The sequence below is a fragment of the Cherax quadricarinatus genome, chromosome 39 (genome assembly GCF_038502225.1).
Source record: "Cherax quadricarinatus isolate ZL_2023a chromosome 39, ASM3850222v1, whole genome shotgun sequence".
NCBI classification, from domain to species: Eukaryota; Metazoa; Arthropoda; class Malacostraca; order Decapoda; family Parastacidae; genus Cherax; species Cherax quadricarinatus.
The window spans coordinates 1,941,422-1,965,000 of NC_091330.1; the positions used below are offsets into that span (position 1 = coordinate 1,941,422).

At 43.0% G+C, this 23,579-nt stretch overlaps 1 protein-coding gene across 1 annotated transcript in view; it reads left to right on the forward strand.

Moving 5' to 3' along the window:
• The window catches only part of Hil (peptidase hillarin), a 114,471-nt gene that overhangs the window by 18,505 nt on the left and 72,387 nt on the right, over window positions 1–23,579 (forward strand). The window contains exons 2-4 of the mRNA XM_070092264.1: window positions 355–560; window positions 14,674–14,865; window positions 16,519–16,674. Of these exons, the coding sequence (XP_069948365.1) occupies window positions 378–560; window positions 14,674–14,865; window positions 16,519–16,674 (531 nt within the window). The 5' untranslated portion in view covers window positions 355–377. The remainder of the gene's footprint in view (window positions 1–354; window positions 561–14,673; window positions 14,866–16,518; window positions 16,675–23,579) is intronic.

Below are 23,579 nucleotides of genomic sequence, written 5' to 3' on the forward strand. Positions count from 1 at the left end.
CAAAATTGTACGATGTTGCTGCATGCTTGAGTGTACCTAATTTTGTTTAATAATAAAGCTAGGTGAATCTAATGGTATACAGTACTGACAAGCTGATGAGTAAGACACATGTGTAACAGTTGGATATGTTTATTCCGAAACGTTTCGCCTACACAGGCTTCTTCAGTCGAGTACAGAAGAGGCGGTAGAAGCAGTAGAGATGTAAAGACGATATAATCAGACCGTCACCCTGAACTGAAGACGTAGTTTTGAGGTGGTCACGGACTGAAATGTTTCGGTATAAAGATACCTAATTGTTACACATGTGTCTTACTTAATAAAGCCAGGTAAACTGATATGATTGGTTTATGACAGCACGTGGTGGTCTCCATGACAACATGCCAGCCACCATGATGAACCTCTACGAGAATGCTTGTCTGCGCTGCGGCCTCACGGTCTACCAGGTAGACCGCATCGGTCCCCTCAAGGATTTCAGTTTCTTCCACACGGGTTGCTTCAAGTGTCAGGTGTGCAACTCTAAGCTTACACTCAAAACCTACTGCAACAACCAGGACGACCAGGTCAGTACTTGGATTTTAGCCGTGTTGGCTACATTGTGCTTCTACCCCTCCCTCCCCTTCTCGCATTATATATATATATATATATATATATATATATATATATATATATATATATATATATATATATATATATATATATATATATATATATATATAGATAGTATATATAGATAGTATATATACGCGATATTCAAGACGAAAACCATTGTTGAATTGGCCATTTACTTACAGGTGGTTCATACACTGGTGAATAGGAAGTGAACAAGACCTTAAAATTTTGACCAATATAAATCATTCCTCAGCAATTTAATAAATGGGACTAAAGTGATAGATACAGATTTTTTTTTATAAACCCAGTTTACCCCACAAACCTTGTATCTTACACAGGCACTAATCCCATAGAGTTTGAAAAAGACAGAAACATGCCCACACATGCTACGCCTGGGCCGTATTCGTGGCATTTCTTGTTTATAAAAAAGTGCAGAATATCACTAACACAAACTCACTATTCTTTGGAGAGAGAGCTTACATCTACGTGAAATACCGGAGGACATATCTTCTCTTCCTAAAGGAGGCAGCAGAGTCCTGGCAAACCAGTACAAACCAGCAGCACTAACATCACACGTTATCAGTCTTTGCAAAGGTGATGAGACGCCATATTACAATCCTTGTGGAAAACCACGACCCGCGCAACCCAAACTAACATTGATTTAGAATGGGAAAGTTATGCTTGTCACAGATGCTGAACCATTACAAGATTACGGAGGCTCTGGAAGGTAATCGAAATATAGATGTGGTATTCACGGATTTTGCGAAGACATATGACAAATGTGATCATGGGGTGATAACATCTGAAACGAGGTCACTTGTTATAACAGAAAATGTAGGCACAGTATAGGTACCTTTACTGTTTCTCATCCTCTTAGCAAAAAAATATTCGTCACAGCTTCGTATCATTACTTGCGGATGATACGAAAATGAGCATAAACGTCTCAGAGGACAGGAAAAATTCAAGAGGGTAAAAGTCTTTCAGCAATAGAAAAAAAAATGGTTTAATTATGATAAATTCCAGTTGTTCAGATATGGGAAAAAATTACTAAAAAAATAACACGGTATGCAAAATACGGGAGAACCCCCAGATAAAGCAAAGCGGATATGTGATGATTCTTGGTATAATAATATCAGCTAACCTCTCATTTAGAGACCCAGTAAGGCAAATGTTTCGAAAGCTACGCAAATGTCAGGATGGATAATGAGAGCTTTCATAACATATTGCTAATGATGACACACTCCAAATTACTTGCGCTATTTCGACTGGAGTCGTATGTTGACGACCCCATTCAGAGCAGGAGTGATATCAGAGCTGGAATAGTGCCACAAAAGTGTTCAAATTTCTGGGAAAGCCCAAGAATGCTGAACATGTGTTTTCTGGAGCAGAGGATGGAGGGATACATGATAATGTATACATGGAAGATACTGGAGAGCCTGCTTGCAGATCTACATATCACCATGCTGGAGTGAGAGATATGCTCAATTAAGCTGTGATGGGTATGTGGGCTAACGGGCCACCAACAGCAGCAGCTTAGTTGACCAGGCAAGCACCAAACAAGCCTGGCTCAATGGCCGGGGAGATTGGTCACAGGTATATCACATGTGGCCTTAGCCTGGAGACTTCGGTAAGGAAAGAGAGGGGGGGATTGTGATTATATAAAGTAGTTGAGATGAGAAGGAGGGCAAAAGGTTCAGTAAACATGAAGAAATACTGGACTGGGAGGAGGTTGGTAAAAAATAGGAGCGTAATGTGAGAGGATTGGTGCTAAGAGTGTATCCTCGGGGCGGCCCCTGGGATGCACTCTCAGTACCAATCCTATCACACCGGGATGTCCTATCTCTGTAGACATGAACTTTTCATCGCTGTTTTAAGGTAGTGTGCAAATAATATTCAGCTTTGTGGGCTTCATGTAGTCAATAGGCTTTAATCCTAATACACCCAGCAAATAGTTTATCCCTCACATACATTCCATTACATGCACAACTTTCACAAATGCTCCATGATTTACATCTCTCTTCTTGTAACTTTTCCACTCCCTAAATGTTGAGTCATGGTAGAGAACGTGGACGTGCTCTCCCCTCCCAGCATACCACCCACCTCTCCCAGCACACCAACCCACACTACCGGCATACCAACCTACCTTATCGGAATACCAACCCACTCCTCCCGGCATACCAACACCCCACTCCCACTGTCCCCCCATCCAGACATACCTGTCGGTGCACCTGTCCTGGAGTCGGGGCGGCAAGTGTGGTGGTAGGCTTTCTCTCAGAGTCTCGAGTCTGAGACGGCCAATATTAAGTCGATCACCACCTTCACGTTACCATTAATAACTCTTCCTCTGACGTGTGCATCACTCGTCCGTGGAGCATTCTGTCGGTGCAGCAACACTCAGCATATTCTTAAGGCCTTGTGGCTCGAGTGGTAGCGCCATCGACATTCGTGTAAAGAACCCGGGTTTCATCCCGGCACAGGTGGCAACGTTGGACGCTTCCTTACGCCTATTGTAATTGTTAACCTAAATAGTAAATAGATCCCTGAGTGTTAGCCAACTGGTGGCATCCTGGGAAAGAAGACACTTTTATTAACAGCAGTGTTTCTCCAACACAGTGGACACTTACCACATTTTTTCTCCCACCCAGTGGATACTTTTATTAACTTGGGCTGCTACATCTAGCTATGACAATCTTCCCAGTACCACACAGGCAAAATTAAATGACAAATATGATGCAAGGGAGAGACTTGATTGCTTTATGCTCAGCAAGGCAGATGATTGCAACATTCCTTTCACTAATTATGAACTTGATGCAGCACTAACTAAGGGCAACTCCACGTCGCCTGGTGAGGATGGTATTACTTACAACATACTCAGATTGCTGTGTCGAGTACCAGGTAATCCATTACTTGAATTATATAACATGAGCTATGTAACTGGGGAGCTCCCTCAATCTTGGACCAACAGCCTCATCATTCCAATTCCTAAGCCCAATCAACAAAATACATTTCGGCCAATATCTCTTACTAGCTGCTTGTGTAAAACATTTGAGAGAATGATTCTTAATCGTCTCATGTACAGAATCAAACAATTTTTGTCTCCCCGGTTACATGGTTTCATGCATGGAAGGAGCGTGCATCATTGCATAGCCACCTTTCTCACCCTGCACACTGACAGCTCATACACTACCTTCCTTGACCTTAAATCCGCTTTCGATGTAGCCAACCGACATGTAATCATTAGTGAACTTGCCAGAATGGATGTTGGAGGATGGCTTCTCCGCTGGATTAAAGGCTACCTGTCCAACAGAAAATCGTCTGTGTTGTTCCAGGGACATAGAAGTGTAACTAAAGACTTTGAATTAGGAACCCCACAGGGAGGTGTGCTCAGTCCCACACTGTTCAATATTCTAATTAATGCATTACTTAATGCTATGCCTAGTCAGCCCCATCATTATGTGATTAGTTTTGCTGATGATATAATGATTCACACCACCGGATTCTCCAACACCCAAAACATTCTTAATCATGTACTAGCCTCGTGTCAGGACCTGGGGTTGATAATCTCTACTGATAAAACAAAGATACTCAATAGGCGTCCTCCTCGACAGAGAGGCACAGTTCGTCAGATCCAATTGCGTGATGGGTCTCTTCTAGAATATGTAAGCAGATACAGGTATCTAGGTTTTGAGGTTCCACTACTTGGACCTGTTGTAACAAGACTTTGTCGCCAATACAAAAAACGACTAAGAGCACTTAGAGTTGTGGCAGGGCTTCACCCCAGGTATGGTGCTAATGTTAAAATTGTGAAAATTATGTATCTTGCTTATATTAGATCATTGGTTGATTATGCTGCGCCACTACTTGCTCTTGTGTCTGACTGGAAGCTTGGAGGGCTGGAAAAACTGCAGAACGAAGCAATGAGGATCATTTTAGGATGCCCTCGTACTGCCAAAATTTTAAATATGCAAAAAGAACTTGATATTCCAAGCATCAGAGATCGTGTTACTGAAAGAAATATCCTAATTGGGGTTAATATGCTCAGGCAAGCTCATTCAAACCCCTGCACAGAAGCCCTCCAAACTTTCCTCAGCACTGGTGAACACTCCTCCAGATGGATCGAAAAAACTGGAACCGACCTCCGCATGAATCAGATACATGATCTATGTCAAGTAAGGCAACAGCGGCACTTCTCCGCTCCATGGAATATTACCCCATTCCAAACTACCATTCCTCCATTTCCCCCCAAACTACTTCTTAAATCACAACCAAAACTTCGCCTTGAAGCCAAACATGAGGCCTTAAGCTGTATTGATAACTTAGTCACACAGCACACACTCTCGCAAATTATTTACGCTGATGATTCTGTTCACCAATCCACTGGTGCAGCTGGTAGTGCTGCTGTTGTCGTACAGAGTGATGGCTCTCTTAAAGAAATTGGAGCACGCATCAATAATTGGGCCTCTACCCTTCAGACAGAACTGTTTGCTATACTCCTTGCACTGAAATGCATCTATGTATCAAAGATTGACAGTTTAATTGTAACTGATTCTCTGTCATCCATAAATGCTCTCAACTCATTAAGCATAAATTGTTGCATGCTTGTGTCAGAAGCCAGACACAGGTATGGTAGGATTGTGGACAGTGGAGTCAGAGTGCACATGCTGTGGATTCCATCTCACATTGGTCTTCAGATGCATGATAGAACTGATAAATTGGCTAAGCTGTATGCTTTCAAAGAGGGAGTAGATTACAGTCTCGGCTTGTCAGGTAGTAGTTTGAGAACAATAATACGAAAAGAACTTCAACTGAATTTTATGGACTTAAGGCTCAGGGAGATTGACACCAGTGAGTCCATCTATCATCATTCTGTCATGCAGGAGGAGCCACATGTCTATGGTGCATCCAACAAAATAAGCAGACTCTTGGATGTCACTACTGCCCGGCTCCGGCTGGGTTACAAGTATCTTTGGCAGGTTAAATCACCACCACCAGATGTAGACCAAACGAAATGTAAACTTTGCCAGATGGACTATTGTCACACCCTACGTCATTATGTACTGGAGTGTGATAAAATTAATGAATTTAGAAACAACTCGCTCATAAATGTTCAAGAAATGGCAAAGTACTTTATCCACAGTGGTATAATGCAGACCATTCTGGAGAAATACCCTGACTTTGCTAGCTGCAAATAAAGCATTACCACACGTGTGCATGTGTGTGTGTGTGTGTGTGTGTGTGTGTGTGTGTGTGTGTGTGTGTGTGTGTATGTATGTATGTATGTATGTGTGTGCACTCACCTAGTTGAGATTGCAGGGGTCGAGTCCAAGCTCCTGTGTACTCACCTATTTGTGGTTGCAGGGGTCGAGTCGCAGCTCCTGGCCCCGCCTCTTCTCTGATTGCTACTAGGTCCTCTCTCTCCCTGCTCCATGAGCTCTATCATACCTCGCCTTAAAACTATAGACTGTTCCCGTGTGTGTGTGTGTGTGTTTGTGTGTGCGTGTGTGTGTGTATGAGTGTACTCACCTAGTTGAGGTTGCGGGGGTCGAGTCCGAGTGAGTGTGTGTGTGTGTGTGTATGAGTGTGTGTGCGTGTGTATGAGTGTGTGTGCGTGTGTATGAGTTTGTGTGTGTGTGTGTGTGTGTGTGTGTGTGTTTATGTGTGTGTGTGTATGAATTTGTATGTGTGTGTGTGTGTGTCTCAACAATCAATATTTGCACCAATAACTCACTACAGTTGTGACCGGGTGTGGAAGTGTGAATTGCTCATTACACTATAATTTGTTCATGATTGTAGCCATGTATAAACGTAAGTAACCATTCTTACAGGATTCATTACCTTTGTAACTTGTGAGTTCATTACCTTGTACCTAGTTCAGCCATCACAACTTTGGGAGCCCAGTCCCTGGACCCATTACGTACCTCTGTAATCTGTAAATACCTTTGTAACTTGTCATGATTGTGACTAGACCTACCTGGAGTTCATTACCTTTGTAAATTGTGAGTTCATTACCTTTGTAAATTGTGAATTCATTACCTCTGTAACTTGCTCAGCTATCAAAACTTTGGAGTCCAGTCCCTGGACCAATTATGTACCTCTGTAACCTTTTGACTACCGCCCACAGGATGGGTATGGGGTGCATAATAAACATATTAAACTAACTTCCACACAGTGGATACTTTTATTAGGTGTGAACAAAGTTTCTCCCACAGAGTGGACACTATTAACTATAACAGTGTTCCCTTATTAACCGCAATGTTTATCCCAAACATTGAGGTTTCTCAAGTCATCACTTGCACTGCCATCAAGGAGGTTACTACAGCCAAACTTAGCTACCATGATGCATTAACACTATGAGTCTACATGTATATTCCTCCTTGCAATGGATGTGACAAACGTTACCCAAAAGAAACTTGACTAGATAATGTGACACGGCTCAAAGAACGCTAGTATGCATACGGAACTCATGACACAAGCAATACATGTGTTAAACATCTAGACAGCCAACAATCGCTGAATTACTTGTCACATGATGCTGAATTAGTTGTCACAGTAGACAAATGATTGATTTTTGTGTTACACTGGTCCAAGTGTCCCATATGTGTACATTGTCGTCACACTGGCCCAGGTGTGTCAACACTACAAGTGTACACTGTCCTTGTTTAGTAACATTGATAAAGTGCTTTAAGACAAGGTTTGCTTAGGCGGTGGTGTTTGGTTAGTTGTTTATGTCAGACAATATTTGTCTAGGTGAATTAGATTAGACTGGAGGAGGTTGGTGATTGAGCAGAGCGAGTGAGTGTACACCTGTGTCCGGGAGTGTGTACACCTGTGTCTGGAAGTGACACACTGATGTATCCCTCATTACACTTAGTAAGGTCAACACCGTCACATGTGTGCCAGTCACGGGTGGCGGCTACTCATGAACCGCGTGCACACCGGAACACCCACCTTCCTGCCGGAACACATAATCACACATCGGGACCCCCTCCCCCCCTTTTGCCAGGACTTCCACTTGCTCACCGGAACACTCACCCTCTTGCTGGAATGCCCACCTGCCCACCAAAACACCCATCTGCTCAACGGGACACCCACCCTCTCAACGAAACACATCGTATCAACAGAACACCCAGCTTCTCAACGGAACTTTCACCGGAACACCTACCCGCCCGCTGAAACACCCACCCGCCCGCTGAAACACCCACCCGCTCACTGAAACACCCACCCGCTTACTGAAACACCCACCCGGACACTGCAAACATCATTAGCTGCTGAGCTGGCAGTTGTTGCGTCTACTGCTGACTTTGAGTATTAGATAACCATAGAGAACCCACGTTTATTATATCTAAGGAAGAAGCGTTAAACCCTTGAGGGGTATAGAAAGCTTGAGAACTGGCAAGTAATTAGGCTTGATCCAAGGAAGAGGATGACAGCTCCAATTTCTTACATGAAAAGCCCTTCAGCATCATCGAGGTATCAAGATGGCTTGTATTTGGTACCTGAATGAAGGTACAAGTTTTCGAGGGGATGCTGGACCAAGATCTCCATGGCAACTGAAACCAGCAGACATTGTTATACTGCGTCACTCTGTGAACTAACATGCAACACAGACCCTACTGTGCTACGCGGAATCAAGCATTGTTCTAATAGTGCTGTGTACTTCACTGATGGCTCAGGTGATCTGACTAACAAGCTTGCAGTAGCTGAATTTCATCATGATGGACAGACCAGGTGATGAAGACTGACTGACCACTCCTCACTACTATATGCTGAGTCGCTGGTAATCCAGCATGCCTTGCACGAGAATAAACAACACGGAATCCATAACTGTACTACAGTCACTCTAATATGCTTTCATATGGAAAGTTTTCGGGACCAATCCATCCAGAATCTTATAGATGGAGAGTATAATGTATCTTTCTCACCTACTTTACAAGGAGTACAGTTCAAGGGACTTCAAGCTCTCCTAGTAGTTAATTAAGGTACTTGACTGAGTTTTATAAGAGCTGTGGTTGACTAGGCGGTCAAGAAGGAAGCCTAGTCTGGGACCATGCACTGGTGTTAGTTGACTGCAGCATTGGTGTCAGCACTAGTACTAGACGTAATAATCATAGCACTAATGAATTGCGACTGTAAACAAAACGAAAAAAAAAAACTTTCATTTGTACCTCAGAGTGTACCAATTGGTGTGTGCGTTATTTGTCGAATTATTTTTGTTTCTGTGCGCTTGAAATTTGTCAATTTTTAATATTGTTGTTCTTGGTTTGTTTGCCTCGTTAATGGATATTAGACTATATTTACGTATAATAACCTACAATAACTAAATTAAAAATGTGTGGTTTACTTCTGACAGCGCGGGGCGTATTGTAAAATCTAGAGCGTACGTTTTCTCATGAACACTTAAAAAAAAATGAAGGATAAATTGCTGCTGGTTAATTGTTGGTATCAGAGATGAAAACATTATCACCATAATGATTTCCTGGAAGGTTCTTTTGAGATTTCCATTGCTAGCGTTTTTGTGACCTTTGTAACATGTAGAATTATGAAGCCGCCTAGGTGCCGCTGCTCTGTGTTGATCATAGTACGTATTCGTCTGTCTTCCCTTCTAGTGGGGCGCTATGATGCTAGTGACGGTCTCTTGACTCAAAATGATGCTGGTGACGCTTTTTGACCCAAAGAATGGGCCCTGTCCTCATTTTTTTTTTTTAGGTTAAATCCGATTACCACAAATCTCCAGGCACTATGTGACTAAAGCGCTTCCCAATAAAAATGATATAGACCTGATTTTTGTCAATCGTGTGACTCGCTGCTCGTCCAGTCTTCCTGCTACTTTATCGTCCGCTACAACACACACTCCAGACGTGTATGGTACCCCCCCCCCTTTGCCAAATGTAAGCCAACCGGTAACTTTACGTAAATGTAGGTTAATATATGTTAACTTCACCAAACCTAACTTAACTGAGAATAACAAATATTAAAATCTCTTGACAAATTTCGAGCGCGCAAAAATAAACGCTGTACAAATCAGGAAATAATTCACTTAAATTTGAGAATCGGTCGGTTGTTCAAGCAGTGTTTCCTTGAGGTGCCGTTCTTTGGGGTATTTTTCTAATTTTCCAATCGTATTTCGAAGAAATCCATATACTATATGTAGTTGTAAGAGGTTGAAGAATGATTTTCTTGAAATTGTGGGGGAGGGGATCAGATGGGAAAGGGGCGCAGGGAATGTATTGGGAGGGTTTTGGAAGAAATAATAATAATGGTATGTCATTCATAAAGGCATTATTCATGACCTTGCTCGCAATTTTCCCTTTCTGGCCAGATTGTCCACGACCTCTTGATCTGTGTGTGTGTGTGTGTGTGTGTGTGTGTGTGTGTGTGTGTGTGTGTGTGTGTGTGTGTGTGTGTGTGTGTGTGTGTGTGTGTGTGAGTGTCAGGGAGGAGAGAGAGAGTGGAGGTAGACAAGGGTGAGTGTTCTGGCCGTGAACCCTGACACACTTTCTTTTTACCTTGCATACCTGTGTTTACACAGTGGTGACAGCTGTTGTTGTTTACAGATTGGTCGTGACTTGTTGTTGTTTACACATTTCTGGTGACAACAGCAGCTATCAATACAGTAGTGGTGATAGTTGCTTCTGTTTTCTCTCCACCTGCCCACCATGGGATAGGTTAGGTTAGGTAAGGTTCGTCAGGAAACAGGACAAGTGTTTCCCGACACGGGTCTTAGTCAGATGATGACCCGCCTTTGGAGCTTTGGTCATCTGGCCGAGGCCTTCCGCTGGCTTACCGGTCCACCCCTTTAAAAATTATGGTCATAACTACAAATGTTAATACGGTAATCTACAATTTTTTATGCAAATGCAAATATTTATTTTTGGAAACCCTCCATTACAAACCAAGTACAAATACAAAAGCTACAAATAGAAATGTTTAGAGTACAAACCAAACACTAGCTTTCAGATATAAATAAATTGCAAGTACGAATATAAAGGCATTTTACCGTTATTTTTATATATGATGCTACAAATTAAATTATAGAATAGTCTTAGTGTCATTTCCACTACAGTCCAGTACAATATATATATATATATATATATATATATATATATATATATATATATATATATATATATATATATATATATATATATATATATTCATATAGTCGGACTTGAGTCCTGGAAATGGGAAGTAAAATGCCTGCACTTTATATATATATATATATATATATATATATATATATATATATATATATATATATATATATATATATATATATATATATATATATATTATGTATAATAATAATAATAAGAAAATAGAACAATTCACGTATGACAGCTTAAATAAATGATCATAATACTTGCTTTATAACTTTATTACTATGACTGTAGATAATTTTTCACATATTAAATATACTGTACAATAGAGGTAGTTTGGCCTGACCCATATACACCACTGCTAAACAAAACTCGTCATCTCTTTCCTTCAATATCTGGGAAGCTTATAAAGGGTTAATATTAATGAAATAATTTCAGTCCACAATGATAGAGCCTGCAGTAATATTTACTGTACGTATCTGGGGTTAAAATATGTTTGCCAGTAGAGACGCAGTACATCATTGTATTTTGCCAGGCTGCGGAGCGTCAGAACTTACCATTCTCTCCAAGTATACACTGTTCCACTACACCGGTTGCACTTAATAAGCACTTAACTCTTCACATTGGGAGTCAGACAAGTTGCACCTGTCAAAATGAAAAAGACCTTTGCTGCAACACTTAGAGTGCTGTAATACGGGAACAGTGCTGTAATACGGGAACAGAGGAACTTGGTGTACATCAGTACTGGACAACTAAATTGACAATAAAATTTGGTATCAATTAAAAATTTTGAATAAAATAATTATGATGTATTGGAAGTGTACTTGATAGTACAGTAAATACAAGCATCTAATGCAAGTTTTGTACAAATATACAACTTTAATTTCTAAGTACAAATGAAATATAAATAATGTAAACAAAACTATATTTTTAACCCCCTCAAGTGTTGGTGACAGCTGCTGCTGTCTACAGTGGTGACAGCTGCTGCTGTCTACAGTGGTGACAGCTGCTGCTGTCTACAGTGGTGACACCCCTCAAGGAAGGTTCCTTGATGTTGGTGAGGGGCTCTTGATTTAGGAAATTGGATCTGTGCTCCGGTTCCCCGAATTAAGCCTGAATGCCTTCCACATCCCCCCCCCACGCGCTGTATAATCCTCCGGGTTTAGCGCTTCCCCTTGATTATAATAATAATAATACAGTGGTGACAGCTGCTGCTGTCTACAGTGGTGACAGCTGCTGCTGTCTACAGTGGTGACAGCTACTGCTGTCTACAGTGGTGACAGCTGCTGCTGTCTATATAGTGGTGATGGCTGCTGCTGTCCACAGTGGTGATAGCTGTTGCTGTCTACACAGTGGTGATGGCTCTTTACATATTGACACCTGCTGCTGTTTACACACTGGCGACATACTGCTGTTTGTGCAGTGGTGACAGCTGCTGCTGTTTACACAGTGATTGCTGTTTTATACACAGTGATTGTTGTTTGCACAGTTATTGCTGCTGTTTACACAGTGATTGCTGTATTTTACACAACGATAGCTGTTGCTGTTGACACAGTGGTGATTGCTGATGATGAATGCTACTGTTTACTCTGACGGCTGCTGCTGATTACTCTTGTTTTGATGGCTGCTGTTGACGCAGTGGTGGTGACTGCTGCTGTTTGCTCCGGCGGTTGCTGTTCTTTAGTGGAGGTGATATCTGCTGTTGTTTACGCAGTAGTTGTGACAGCTGGTGGTGGTGACGGCTGGTGCTGCTGTCACCACTGTTCATACAGTTGACATTGCTACTGCTGCTGTCTCCTTCGTTCCTTATGCCAGTTAAGGAGGCTTGAGGGTTTATATTATTGTGTGCTGACTATCAAGAGGCCAGTGCTACGCAGTAGCAGTAAGATTATCAGTATACATATATTACATTTATAGCTCCTTGTGTACTTATAGCATGGTAATGAGGTCCTTGATATACATATATCACACCTATAGTTCCTTATCTACTAGAAAATGGTAATTATATACTATTTGATATAGATATATCTTGAGTAGCCTATTCTCTACACCCCTGAACATTGTGCCGGGACACAACTAGAGAGCCAAGTGACCTCGCTCTGTTATTATTATCATTATTATAGTCACGGAGAAATGCTAAACCTGGGGATCATAAAGCTCCTGGGGAACGGGAGGCTATCAGGTTGGATCCGAGGAAAGGAAGAGTACCCCCAATTCACTGCCTTCACCAGCACCAAGGTTGGCAGCTTGAATGTTATATGCGGTGTAATTTTTTTGTTTGTTAGCCTCGGCTTTGAAAATTTATTTTGAATAATATATTGACCAGCTTCACCCATGGTAGTAGGTTAATAGACATCAGCCATCCGTGGAGGTACTACTCTCCTGTTAAATGAGTGTAAAATAGAAACGTGTTAAAATGTTTGCACTCTGGCAGGATTGTCCGAGACCGGGACGTAGGGGGGGGGCAGTGATCCCGGGAACATGAAAAGATCGTGGTACACAAAGCTAATTTGTTTAATGAAACTGAAGTGTCCTGTGTACCATTACTTTTTTGTCAGGTGGAAGGGCAGGGCTGACACAGTCGAGGTTGTCAGTCATGGCAATCAAGTTGTTACCTTCTATTGACAGCATCCCCCAGTGTTGTCTCTATTATCCATACACATTTGTCCTGTGTATTGTCCATACACAATCCTGTGTATTGTCCTTACATATTATCTCGTGTATAGTCCATACATGTTATCCTGTGTATTGTTTGTACATATTATCATTGTGTGTGTGTGTGTGTGTGTGTGTGTGTGTGTGTGTGTGTGTGTGTGTGTGTGTGTGCCGGTATATTTATTCAGTCATTTTTTACTATGTACAATAAGTTTCACTACCTTCTCTTTCTTTAATTCCAATAAAACCTAACATTGGAAATGAAAATTGGGCGACGTTTCAGTCCATCCAGGACAGTTGTGAGCCTTAGTTTCTCCACCCTGAAATTTCTCTTCTTTACAGTTATTTTCTTGTCATGGATACCCTACTAATCCCATAAACTCTATCTGTTCTCATCATAAATCACTTTTTTTTCATCTAAACCTGCTCCTATTAAGACACCTCCATTTTGCATTCCCATATTTTTAATTTATTAACCCGTTGTAACACACTTCGTCCTCTGAAAATTAAACTTGCATTTCGTCAGATAAATGTACTTCGAGCCAATATTTCTTCACACTTCTTCCTCTGACACTTCATTTGTTTATTTTCTTCCCCTCCCCACCTTATCATTTACTTTATATACACTGGTGAAACCTGGCCTAATCCTTTCCGACAGACTTTAAGAACTTCAGTGTGTTCGTTTTGCTGACACTACGCTAGACAGGTTCTGCTGATATCCCCTATCACTTATATATTTGTCCAACATATTTTTTTTTTTTTTTTTTTTTTTTTTTTTTTTTTAAATTTGACGATCCTCCCGCCTCGCCTTACTTTTGCGTCAGGTCACCTGCACTGTTTTAGCTTACTCTGTATTAGGACTCATGAAACCACTCGTGGAGAGACGTTTCCTTTAATAAATATCCTGAACTGTACACAAGTGTCCTTTTCCACAATCCACTGTTCAGAACACACGTGCCTAGACCTGACCTTATCTGTCTCCTCACCTCGCAGCGCCTAGACCTGACCTTACCTGTCTCCTCACTTCGCAGTACCTAGACCTGACCGCTGACTTGCTTCCTATTTCTTCCTGTGGCTCGTGAATGGATAATGTTCCAGGACGGACCAAAACGTCGCCAAGTTTCATTTCCATTTTACTATGTATTGTCTTCCATCTTGATTTTGTTTGCATATATTTTTACATTATTTTTATTTAATCAGATGTTTGTTTTCCACACGTCTTACATGTCAAATGTTGTCGTGTAATGTGCTTGATATATTTGGACCGTATGTGTTAGGATATTAATGATATTTGGGTTTGCTTGTGTTTCAGGATGACAAGGAAGTGTACTGCTCGTCCCATGTGCCCAAGCCTGGCCCTGGGCACCTGGACGGGGAGGCGGTGGGCATCAGGTCCGCCCTTAACGTGCCCCGCTCTGCTCAGTTCGTCAACGACCAGATACGACCAGGAGGACGACCCTCCCTTGACGGCGAGGCACTCGTTCTCAGGTCTCCGTACACCAGGGTATGATTTCAGGGTCTTTAAGTTTCTGTATCGTGATGTATCATGGGCGAGCTAGGTAGACGAGCTCTTTTTTACTCTCAACAAGTACATCATCTCACCTCACTATACACTATCGGAGACTTTATTCCACTTAACTAAGTACACACAGACCAGTCTATACACAAAGATGGGGAAAGTGAATACTATACTTTCACACTATTTCTGTTTATTAATACTTACTACAACAATATACTTGGTCAAAGATAACGGGATCTGATACTAAGATAACTGGGAAAGGAAACAAGACAATTGAGATAATGGGAAAACGATAAACTAAACCTAAATGAACATTCACTTACATTATAAAACAGAGTCCTTAGTATATCACTGTAGAAGATCAGTCTCCTAACCCCACGATTCAAGGCCTCAAACACAACCTGAGAGCTGTCCCAGACAGTCTGGTCACCGAATCTCCACACAGAACCTTCACCTCTGTGATCAACCAAGGCTCCTCCATAATTTCTGGCTTAGAGGTCAGTTCACATTGGAAAATTCACCAGGTGGTCTCCAAAGAGTGTGCAGTACTTTGATAGAACTAGGGTGTGAAGGTATCGGGGAATTAGTACTTCTGATATTACGGTTACAAACAGGTACTGGAGAGACAGTCTCAGGATATCATTCATCAGCGGATGCCGGATCGAGCCTCCACCCTTCCTTTCACTGAATGACCCACTCGGGTTTAGCGATGCAAGGAAAAAAAATCAGGGTCTTCCGTCTGCCAGCCTTGCATATGGTAGAGAAGTCGTCCACTTAGTATGCTTCCTGCAGTAATGCTTTCGCGTGGTGCAAATGCATGAGAATACAGTGCAAGTCTCCTGAGATCAAGCCTTTCCTCTAAATTCCTGCTGGTTCTCCATAGAGAGTATGTATGTATGTATAATATATATATATATATATATATATATATATATATATATATATATATATATATATATATATATATATATATATATATATATTTCTCATTAAGTGCATCTCTCTTGACTATTTGTCTAAGTATATCCTTTCTTATATCCATCCTTCTTCCCACCCTTAAATTTCCTCTCACTCTTAAGAACTAACCTCCCCCTTCCCCTCTCTCACTCCTTGATTCTTCTATCTTTTTTCTTCCTAAATACTTCCCTCTATTCTTCCTTGACTCCCCTAGCTTTTATATTCTCCCATCCCATATCTTTTTCCCCTTCTTCCTCTCTACCATTCCATCTTAGCCAGACTTCTTCCTCTCTCTTAAACGTATTGTAAACTCAGCATTGTAATCCTTATAGAGAATAAGCTTTTTGAATTGAATTCTCCTCCCTCTCTCCCATCATTCTTGCTCTCTCTGTTTTTCTCTTTCTCCCATCCCTCTTGCTTTCCCTGCCTGCTCTCCGATAATTGTTTGACCTATCTCTCATCCTTCTAGCCTACCATGTCTCCCTCTGTTCCATCTTTCTTGCTTTCCATGCCTCCCTTTCTCCCATCCTGCTTGCCCTCCCTGCCTCCCTTTCTCCCATCCTGCTTGCCCTCCCTGCCTCCCTCTTTCTCACCCTACTTGCCCTCCTCTCTTCCTGCTTGCTCTCCCTCAGTGTGAAACCTGTTACCAGGACTGACGGTGGTTGTGTGGTCTTGTTTCAGGGCAGCGGTAGCGGTAACGGCTCTGAGAACGGTCACAACTCCTCCTTCAGCGACTACAAGTACGGTCGCTTCGACAGCACTGCCCTGCACATCGCTCACGCCCTCAACGCAACCAAGATACAGCGAGTTTATGACAAACCCATCGACCAGTACTTGGTGAGTACCTCCATCCCGGTACGGTGACCATGACCTCTCCCGTACTGGGACCCCAATTGAATAAGTCACATTGGTATTCCTTGGTTCACTTCTGTATAATTTGGTATGTAAAAACCATTGTAAAAATTAACATTATGTATGTGGCCTAGATAAAAATTTCTCTCCCGGTATGTTTCTCCTGGTATGGGGCGTCCCCAGTACTGTCCATGATCTATGAGATTATATATATGTGTGTGTGTATCGTGCCGAATAGGTAAAACTTGCAGTTCTGGCTTAAATAGCAACGCTCTTCTTGTCGATTAAGGCAAGCGAAAATTTGTGTATTCAATAATTTCGCAAAAATCATTCTGAACCTAACGAAAAAAATATTTCATTGTGTTTGTTTATTATTAAATTACTGGTGAAGAACAGGAGGAGTCTCGAGGTAATCAGTCCCTCAGCCTTGAGTCGATGTAATCAGTCCATCAGTCTTGAAAAGAATACAGCATATGTGCGAAGAAGTGGCTTATATACCATAGGCAGGAGAGGTGCAGCAGTCGTAGGTTTACCTGGAGAGAGTTCCGGGGGTCAACGCCCCCGCGGCCCGGTCTGTGACCAGGCCTCCTGGTGGATCAGAGCCTGATCAGCCAGGCTGTTGCTGCTGGCTGCACGCAAACCAACGTACGAGCCACAGCCCGGCTGGTCAGGAACCAACTTTAGGTGCTTGTCCAGTGCCAGCTTGAAGACTGCCAGGGGTCTGTTGGTAATCCCCCTTATGTATGCTGGAAGGCAGTTGAACAGTCTCGGGCCCCTGACACTTATTGTATGGTCTCTTAACGTGCTAGTGACACCCCTGCTTTTCATTGGGGGGATGTTGCATCGTCTGCCAAGTCTTCTGCTTTCGTAGTGAGTGATTTTCGTGTGCAAGTTCGGTACTAGTCCCTCTAGGATTTTCCAGGTGTATATAATCATGTATCTCTCCCGCCTGCGTTCCAGGGAATACAGGTTTAGGAACCTCAAGCGCTCCCAGTAATTGAGGTGTTTTATCTCCGTTATGCGCGCCGTGAAGGTTCTCTGTACATTTTCTAGGTCAGCAATTTCACCTCCCTTGAAAGGTGCTGTTAGTGTGCAGCAATATTCCAGCCTAGATAGAACAAGTGACCTGAAGAGTGTCATCATGGGCTTGGCCTCCCTAGTTTTGAAGGTTCTCATTATCCATCCTGTCATTTTTCTAGCAGATGCGATTGATACAATGTTATGGTCCTTGAAGGTGAGATCCTCCGACATGATCACTCCCAGGTCTTTGACGTTGGTGTTTCGCTCTATTTTGTGGCCAGAATTTGTTTTGTACTCTGATGAAGATTTAATTTCCTCGTGTTTACCATATCTGAGTAATTGAAATTTCTCATCGTTGAACTTCATATTGTTTTCTGCAGACCACTGAAAGATTTGGTTGATGTCCGCCTGGAGCCTTGCAGTGTCTGCAATGGAAGACACTGTCATGCAGATTCGGGTGTCATCTGCAAAGGAAGACACGGTGCTGTGGCTGACATCCTTGTCTATGTCGGATATGAGGATGAGGAACAAGATGGGAGCGAGTACTGTGCCTTGTGGAACAGAGCTTTTCACCGTAGCAGCCTCGGACTTTACTCTGTTGACGACTACTCTCTGTGTTCTGTTAGTGAGGAAATTATAGATCCATCGACCGACTTTTCCTGTTATTCCTTTAGCACGCATTTTGTGCGCTATTACGCCATGGTCACACTTGTCGAAGGCTTTTGAAAAGTCTGTATCTATTACATCTGCATTCTTTTTGTCTTCTAGTGCATTTAGGACCTTGTCGTAGTGATCCAATAGTTGAGACAGACAGGAGCGACCTGTTCTAAACCCATGTTGCCCTGGGTTGTGTAACTGATGGGTTTCTAGATGGGTGGTGATCTTGCTTCTTAGGACCCTTTCAAAGATTTTTATGATATGGGATGTTAGTGCTATCGGTCTGTAGTTCTTTGCTGTTGCTTTACTGCCCCCTTTGTGGAGTGGGGCTATGTCTGTTGTTTTTAGTAACTGTGGGACGACCCCCGTGTCCATGCTCCCTCTCCATAGGATGGAAAAGGCTCGTGATAGGGGCTTCTTGCAGTTCTTGATGAACACGGAGTTCCATGAGTCTGGCCCTGGGGCAGAGTGCATGAGCATGTCATTTATCGCCTGTTCGAAGTCATTTGGCGTCAGGATAACATCGGATAGGCTTGTGTTAAGGTGGTGTCACATTTGACCAATGTGGAAGTAGGTCATGCCAAAAGGTTTAGGCAAGTGAAGAATCCCCTGTATTAAGATCCCAAGAATTGAACCCGGACCTTCGCCGTTTGAAGCGAGAGTTTTAGCCACCAGGCCCAACACTGATGATGATAATAAATTGTCAGTAACAAAATAAAGTAATATTTATTAGTAGGAGTACTATTACATGTATCGTTTTAGAATTAAAATGATAGAGGAGGTGAGTATTTACAGTATTACTATAAGATGGCGGGTAAGTTGACTTGTGATGGACAAGCACAAACTGACATGACCATCTGTCAACTAAATGAACACTCTCCGCACGAGGACACTGCCACACTCTTGTAGGTTCATGGAAATAAATGAGTGTGATATGAATGCTTAGGTGTGAGGGGGGAAAATTGTGAATTAAATATTTTGCGTGTCGTTCTGTAGTGTCACCTTAAGCAAGGGACGCCGTCACTTCCACCTATCATGTTCTGCAATCGTAATGCGACCCACTAATTCCACACACATGTTCTTCAGTTTCCCCTCATCATTTGTCTGTTGTAATGATCATGTATTAGGTGGGGGACACAATTATCTCACTAAATTACTATAAATTACTATAAACTGGGTCGTGGGAGTAATTATGTAGGTGTTGAGGGTGTGTTGAGTATGTGTGGTGGAGACGTGGCAACGCTGGCCGGTATGAGGAAGACACTGGTTGCCACATCTCACCACCTCGTTCCCCCTCAGATACAACAAACCCAGTAATATTTAATTACTTCCGCTAACACTACATGCGCGTTAGCTGCAGTGTCAACAGGGAAAATTGCCCACGGGATGTTTGAGAAGCGAAGTGTGAGATGGCCTCAGGGACATAACAGGAGAGACATGGCTGAGTTATGACCTGAGAGAGGTCGCCAACATTCTCATACTTGGCGATTTGAATTCGCTGGGTTGCGGAGAGTTGCAATACTTGCTGCGTGCCATGTATACTATAGGCGGTGTGTCTGCATGAATGACAGAAGCGACGTGGTCAATTACATTCACCTTGCCGGCAGGCGATTGTTATTGTCTGAGAGCATCCTCTCTCTCTCTCTCTCTCTCTCTCTCTCTCTCTCTCTCTCTCCCCTCAAGGAAGGTTCCTTGATGTTGGTGAGGGGCTCTTGATTTAGGGAATTGGATCTATGCTCCAGTTCCCCAAATTAAGCCTGAATGCCTTCCACATACCCCCCCAGGCGCTGTATAATCCTCCGGGTTTAGCGCTTCCCCCTTGATTGTAATAATAATAATCTCTCTCTCTCTCTCTCTCTCTCTCTCTCTCTCTCTCTCTCTCTCTCTCTCTCTCTCTCTCTCTCTCTCTCTCTCTCTCTCTCTCTCTCTCTCTGCCTCATCGACATGTTGCTTGTATCGCTTGTTGTTCATGGTACATGTTGATACCTAGTGTTGATGGTGGATGCTGACAGCTGGTGCTGATGGTGGATGCTGACAGCTGGTGTTGATGGATACTGACAGCTGGTGTTGATGGTGGATGCTGACAGCTGGTGTTGATGGTGGATGTTGACAGCTGGTGTTGATGGTAGATGTTGACAGCTGGTGTTGATGGTGGATGCTGACAGCTGGTGTTGATGGATGTTGACAGCTGGTGTTGATGGTGGATGTTGACAGCTGGTGTTGATGGTGGATGTTGACAGTTGGTGTTGATGGTGGATGTTGACAGCTGGTGTTGATGGTGGATGTTGACAGCTGGTGTTGATGGTGGATGTTGACAGCTGGTGTTGATGGTGGATGTTGACAGCTGGTGTTTGATGGTGGATGTTGACATGGTTTGGCGGCGCCACTGTGCCGCCAGCCCAGCTAGAGACTCGTTCTCACAATCACAAACGCGGGCGCGCGCGCACACACATACACACACACACACACACACACACACACACACACACACACACAGAGTGGTGCCCACACAGAATGGGCACCTGTGACCAGCGGGGTCCCACAGGGGTCAGTCCTAGGACCAGTGCTGTTTCTGGTATTTGTGAACGACATGACGGAAGGAATAGACTCTGAGGTGTCCCTGTTTGCAGATGACGTGAAGTTGATGAGAAGAATTCACTCGATCGAAGACCAGGCAGAACTACAAAGGGATCTGGACAGGCTGCAGACCTGGTCCAGCAATTGGCTCCTGGAGTTCAATCCCACCAAGTGCAAAGTCATGAAGATTGGGGAAGGGCAAAGAAGACCGCATACGGAGTACAGTCTAGGGGGCCAGAGACTACAAACCTCACTCATGGAAAAAGATCTTGGGGTGAGTATAACACCAGGCACATCTCCTGAAGCGCACATCAACCAAATAACTGCTGCAGCATATGGGCGCCTAGCAAACCTCAGAACAGCATTCCGACATCTTAATAAGGAATCATTCAGGACCCTGTACACCGTGTATGTTAGGCCCATATTGGAGTATGCGGCACCAGTTTGGAACCCACACCTAGCCAAGCACGTAAAGAAACTAGAGAAAGTGCAAAGGTTTGCAACAAGACTAGTCCCAGAGCTAAGAGGTATGTCCTACGAGGAGAGGTTAAGGGAAATCAACCTGACGACACTGGAGGACAGGAGAGATAGGGGGGACATGATAACGACATACAAAATACTGAGAGGAATTGACAAGGTGGACAAAGACAGGATGTTTCAGAGATGGGACACAGTAACAAGGGGACACAGTTGGAAGCTGAAGACACAGATGAATCACAGGGATGTTAGGAAGTATTTCTTCAGCCACAGAGTAGTCAGGAAGTGGAATAGTTTGGGAAGTGATGTAGTGGAGGCAGGATCCATACATAGCTTTAAGCAGAGGTATGATAAAGCTCAGGCTCAGGGAGAGTGACCTAGTAGCGATCAGTGAAGAGGCGGGGCCAGGAGCTCGGACTCGACCCCCGCAACCTCAACTAGGTGAGTAACACACACACACACACACACACACACACACACACACACACACACACACACACACACACGGGGAAGTTGAAAACACTTATGATTCCATAAGGATGTAAGGAAGTATTTGTTTAGTCTTAAGATGGTTGAAAGTGGAGGCAGATTCAGTGCAGCTTCAAGAGTGGATATGATTAGGCCCAAGAGGCCAGAAGTCAGTGATGCCGATTAAAGTGGTTTAGGAGGAGAGTCTCTACCCCTATAAACAAATAAATGAATACATACACACATACATGCATATACGGACGCATGTAGATGAGTCAAAGAGAAAGAGCACACCAACGGGGACCCTACGAAGTGTCACCATAGATTCTGGGAGAGGGAACAAAAGCACTGTTTGGACCTTTATTTAAAATCTACAGGAAATCAGCAGATACAGGACACTTGATAATCTATATGAGAGTGTAGGCGCACTTGGAGAAACTAAATCTTATTTTTTAAAAGGGTGGACCGGTAAGCCAGGGAAAGGCCTTGGACAAACAGCAGTGGGGGGTCATCATATGACTAGGACCAGCAACATGAAACACTTGTCCTGTTCCTTGACGAATTTTGCCTAACCTAACGTAACATAGGGAAAAGCGAGTTCGTAAACTGTAACCAGCATAGGTTTAGAGATGGCAGATCTTGTTTCACAAATTTGCTGGAGTTCTCTGACAAAGTACCAGAAGTGAGACAAGAATGAGAGGGATGAGTGTATTGCAGTTTCTTGGACTGATATTGTATGACCCTTGTGGGTTAAGCGCTTAATTTTTATTGTAATAATAATGTACCTCACGAGAGAGTGGGACAAAAACTTGAGGAGCTGGCAAGAATAAGATAGTGGTAGTTCAGGAAGGGATGTCAGATTGCGAAAGTGTAACGAGTGGGGCTCCACAAGGATCGGTTTCTGATATAGTATGTGAATGGCGTACTAGAAGAGATAGACGTATACCTGCTTGGAGAGAATGTTAAATTAATGAAGAGAATAGAAATAGATGAGGACAAGGAAAGGCTACAAATAGACCTGGACTGGTCAAACAAGTGGCTACGTGAACTTAACCCCAGTAAATGCAAGGTTATGAAAATTGAGGAAGGGGCAAGCAGACCGAAAACTGAGCATAAGCTCTGGTGACAGAGGCTGTAAACCTCACAGAGAAGGATTTAGGGGTGAGCATAGTGCCGAGCATATCGCCAGAAGCACATAACCAACCGAATAACCTCTGCAGCAAATGTTCTTTTGGTAAATCTAGGAACAGCTTCCAGGACTTTTAAGTCATTCATTACCATATATGCGATCAATGTTAGGCATGTCTTGGATTATGCAGCACCAGCATTCATCCCACAGCTGATAAAACATGTTAAGGAGCCCTCGCCGCCTCCACCTGGCTCCTCCTCGCACTTATTTGGCTCCCTCCTCCTTCACTGGTGAACCATGCACTTTCATCTACAGGGTGTGATCTGAGTGGCTAGAGGTGGCGCCTCTACCTTGTACTTGGGTTAGTCTTGACCTTCGATGGCGCCTCACTTTCAATATCTTGGCTACTCTCTAATGTGTTCACAGAGTTCTCAAAACCACACCCTAATGACGTGCTTTCAGCAGCAATAATAATGTGCTATCAAGAAAAATAATTTGTCTTAATTATAATAATTCTGATGCCAGATCCTTCAAATGTAATCCTATTTTCTAATGGATTATT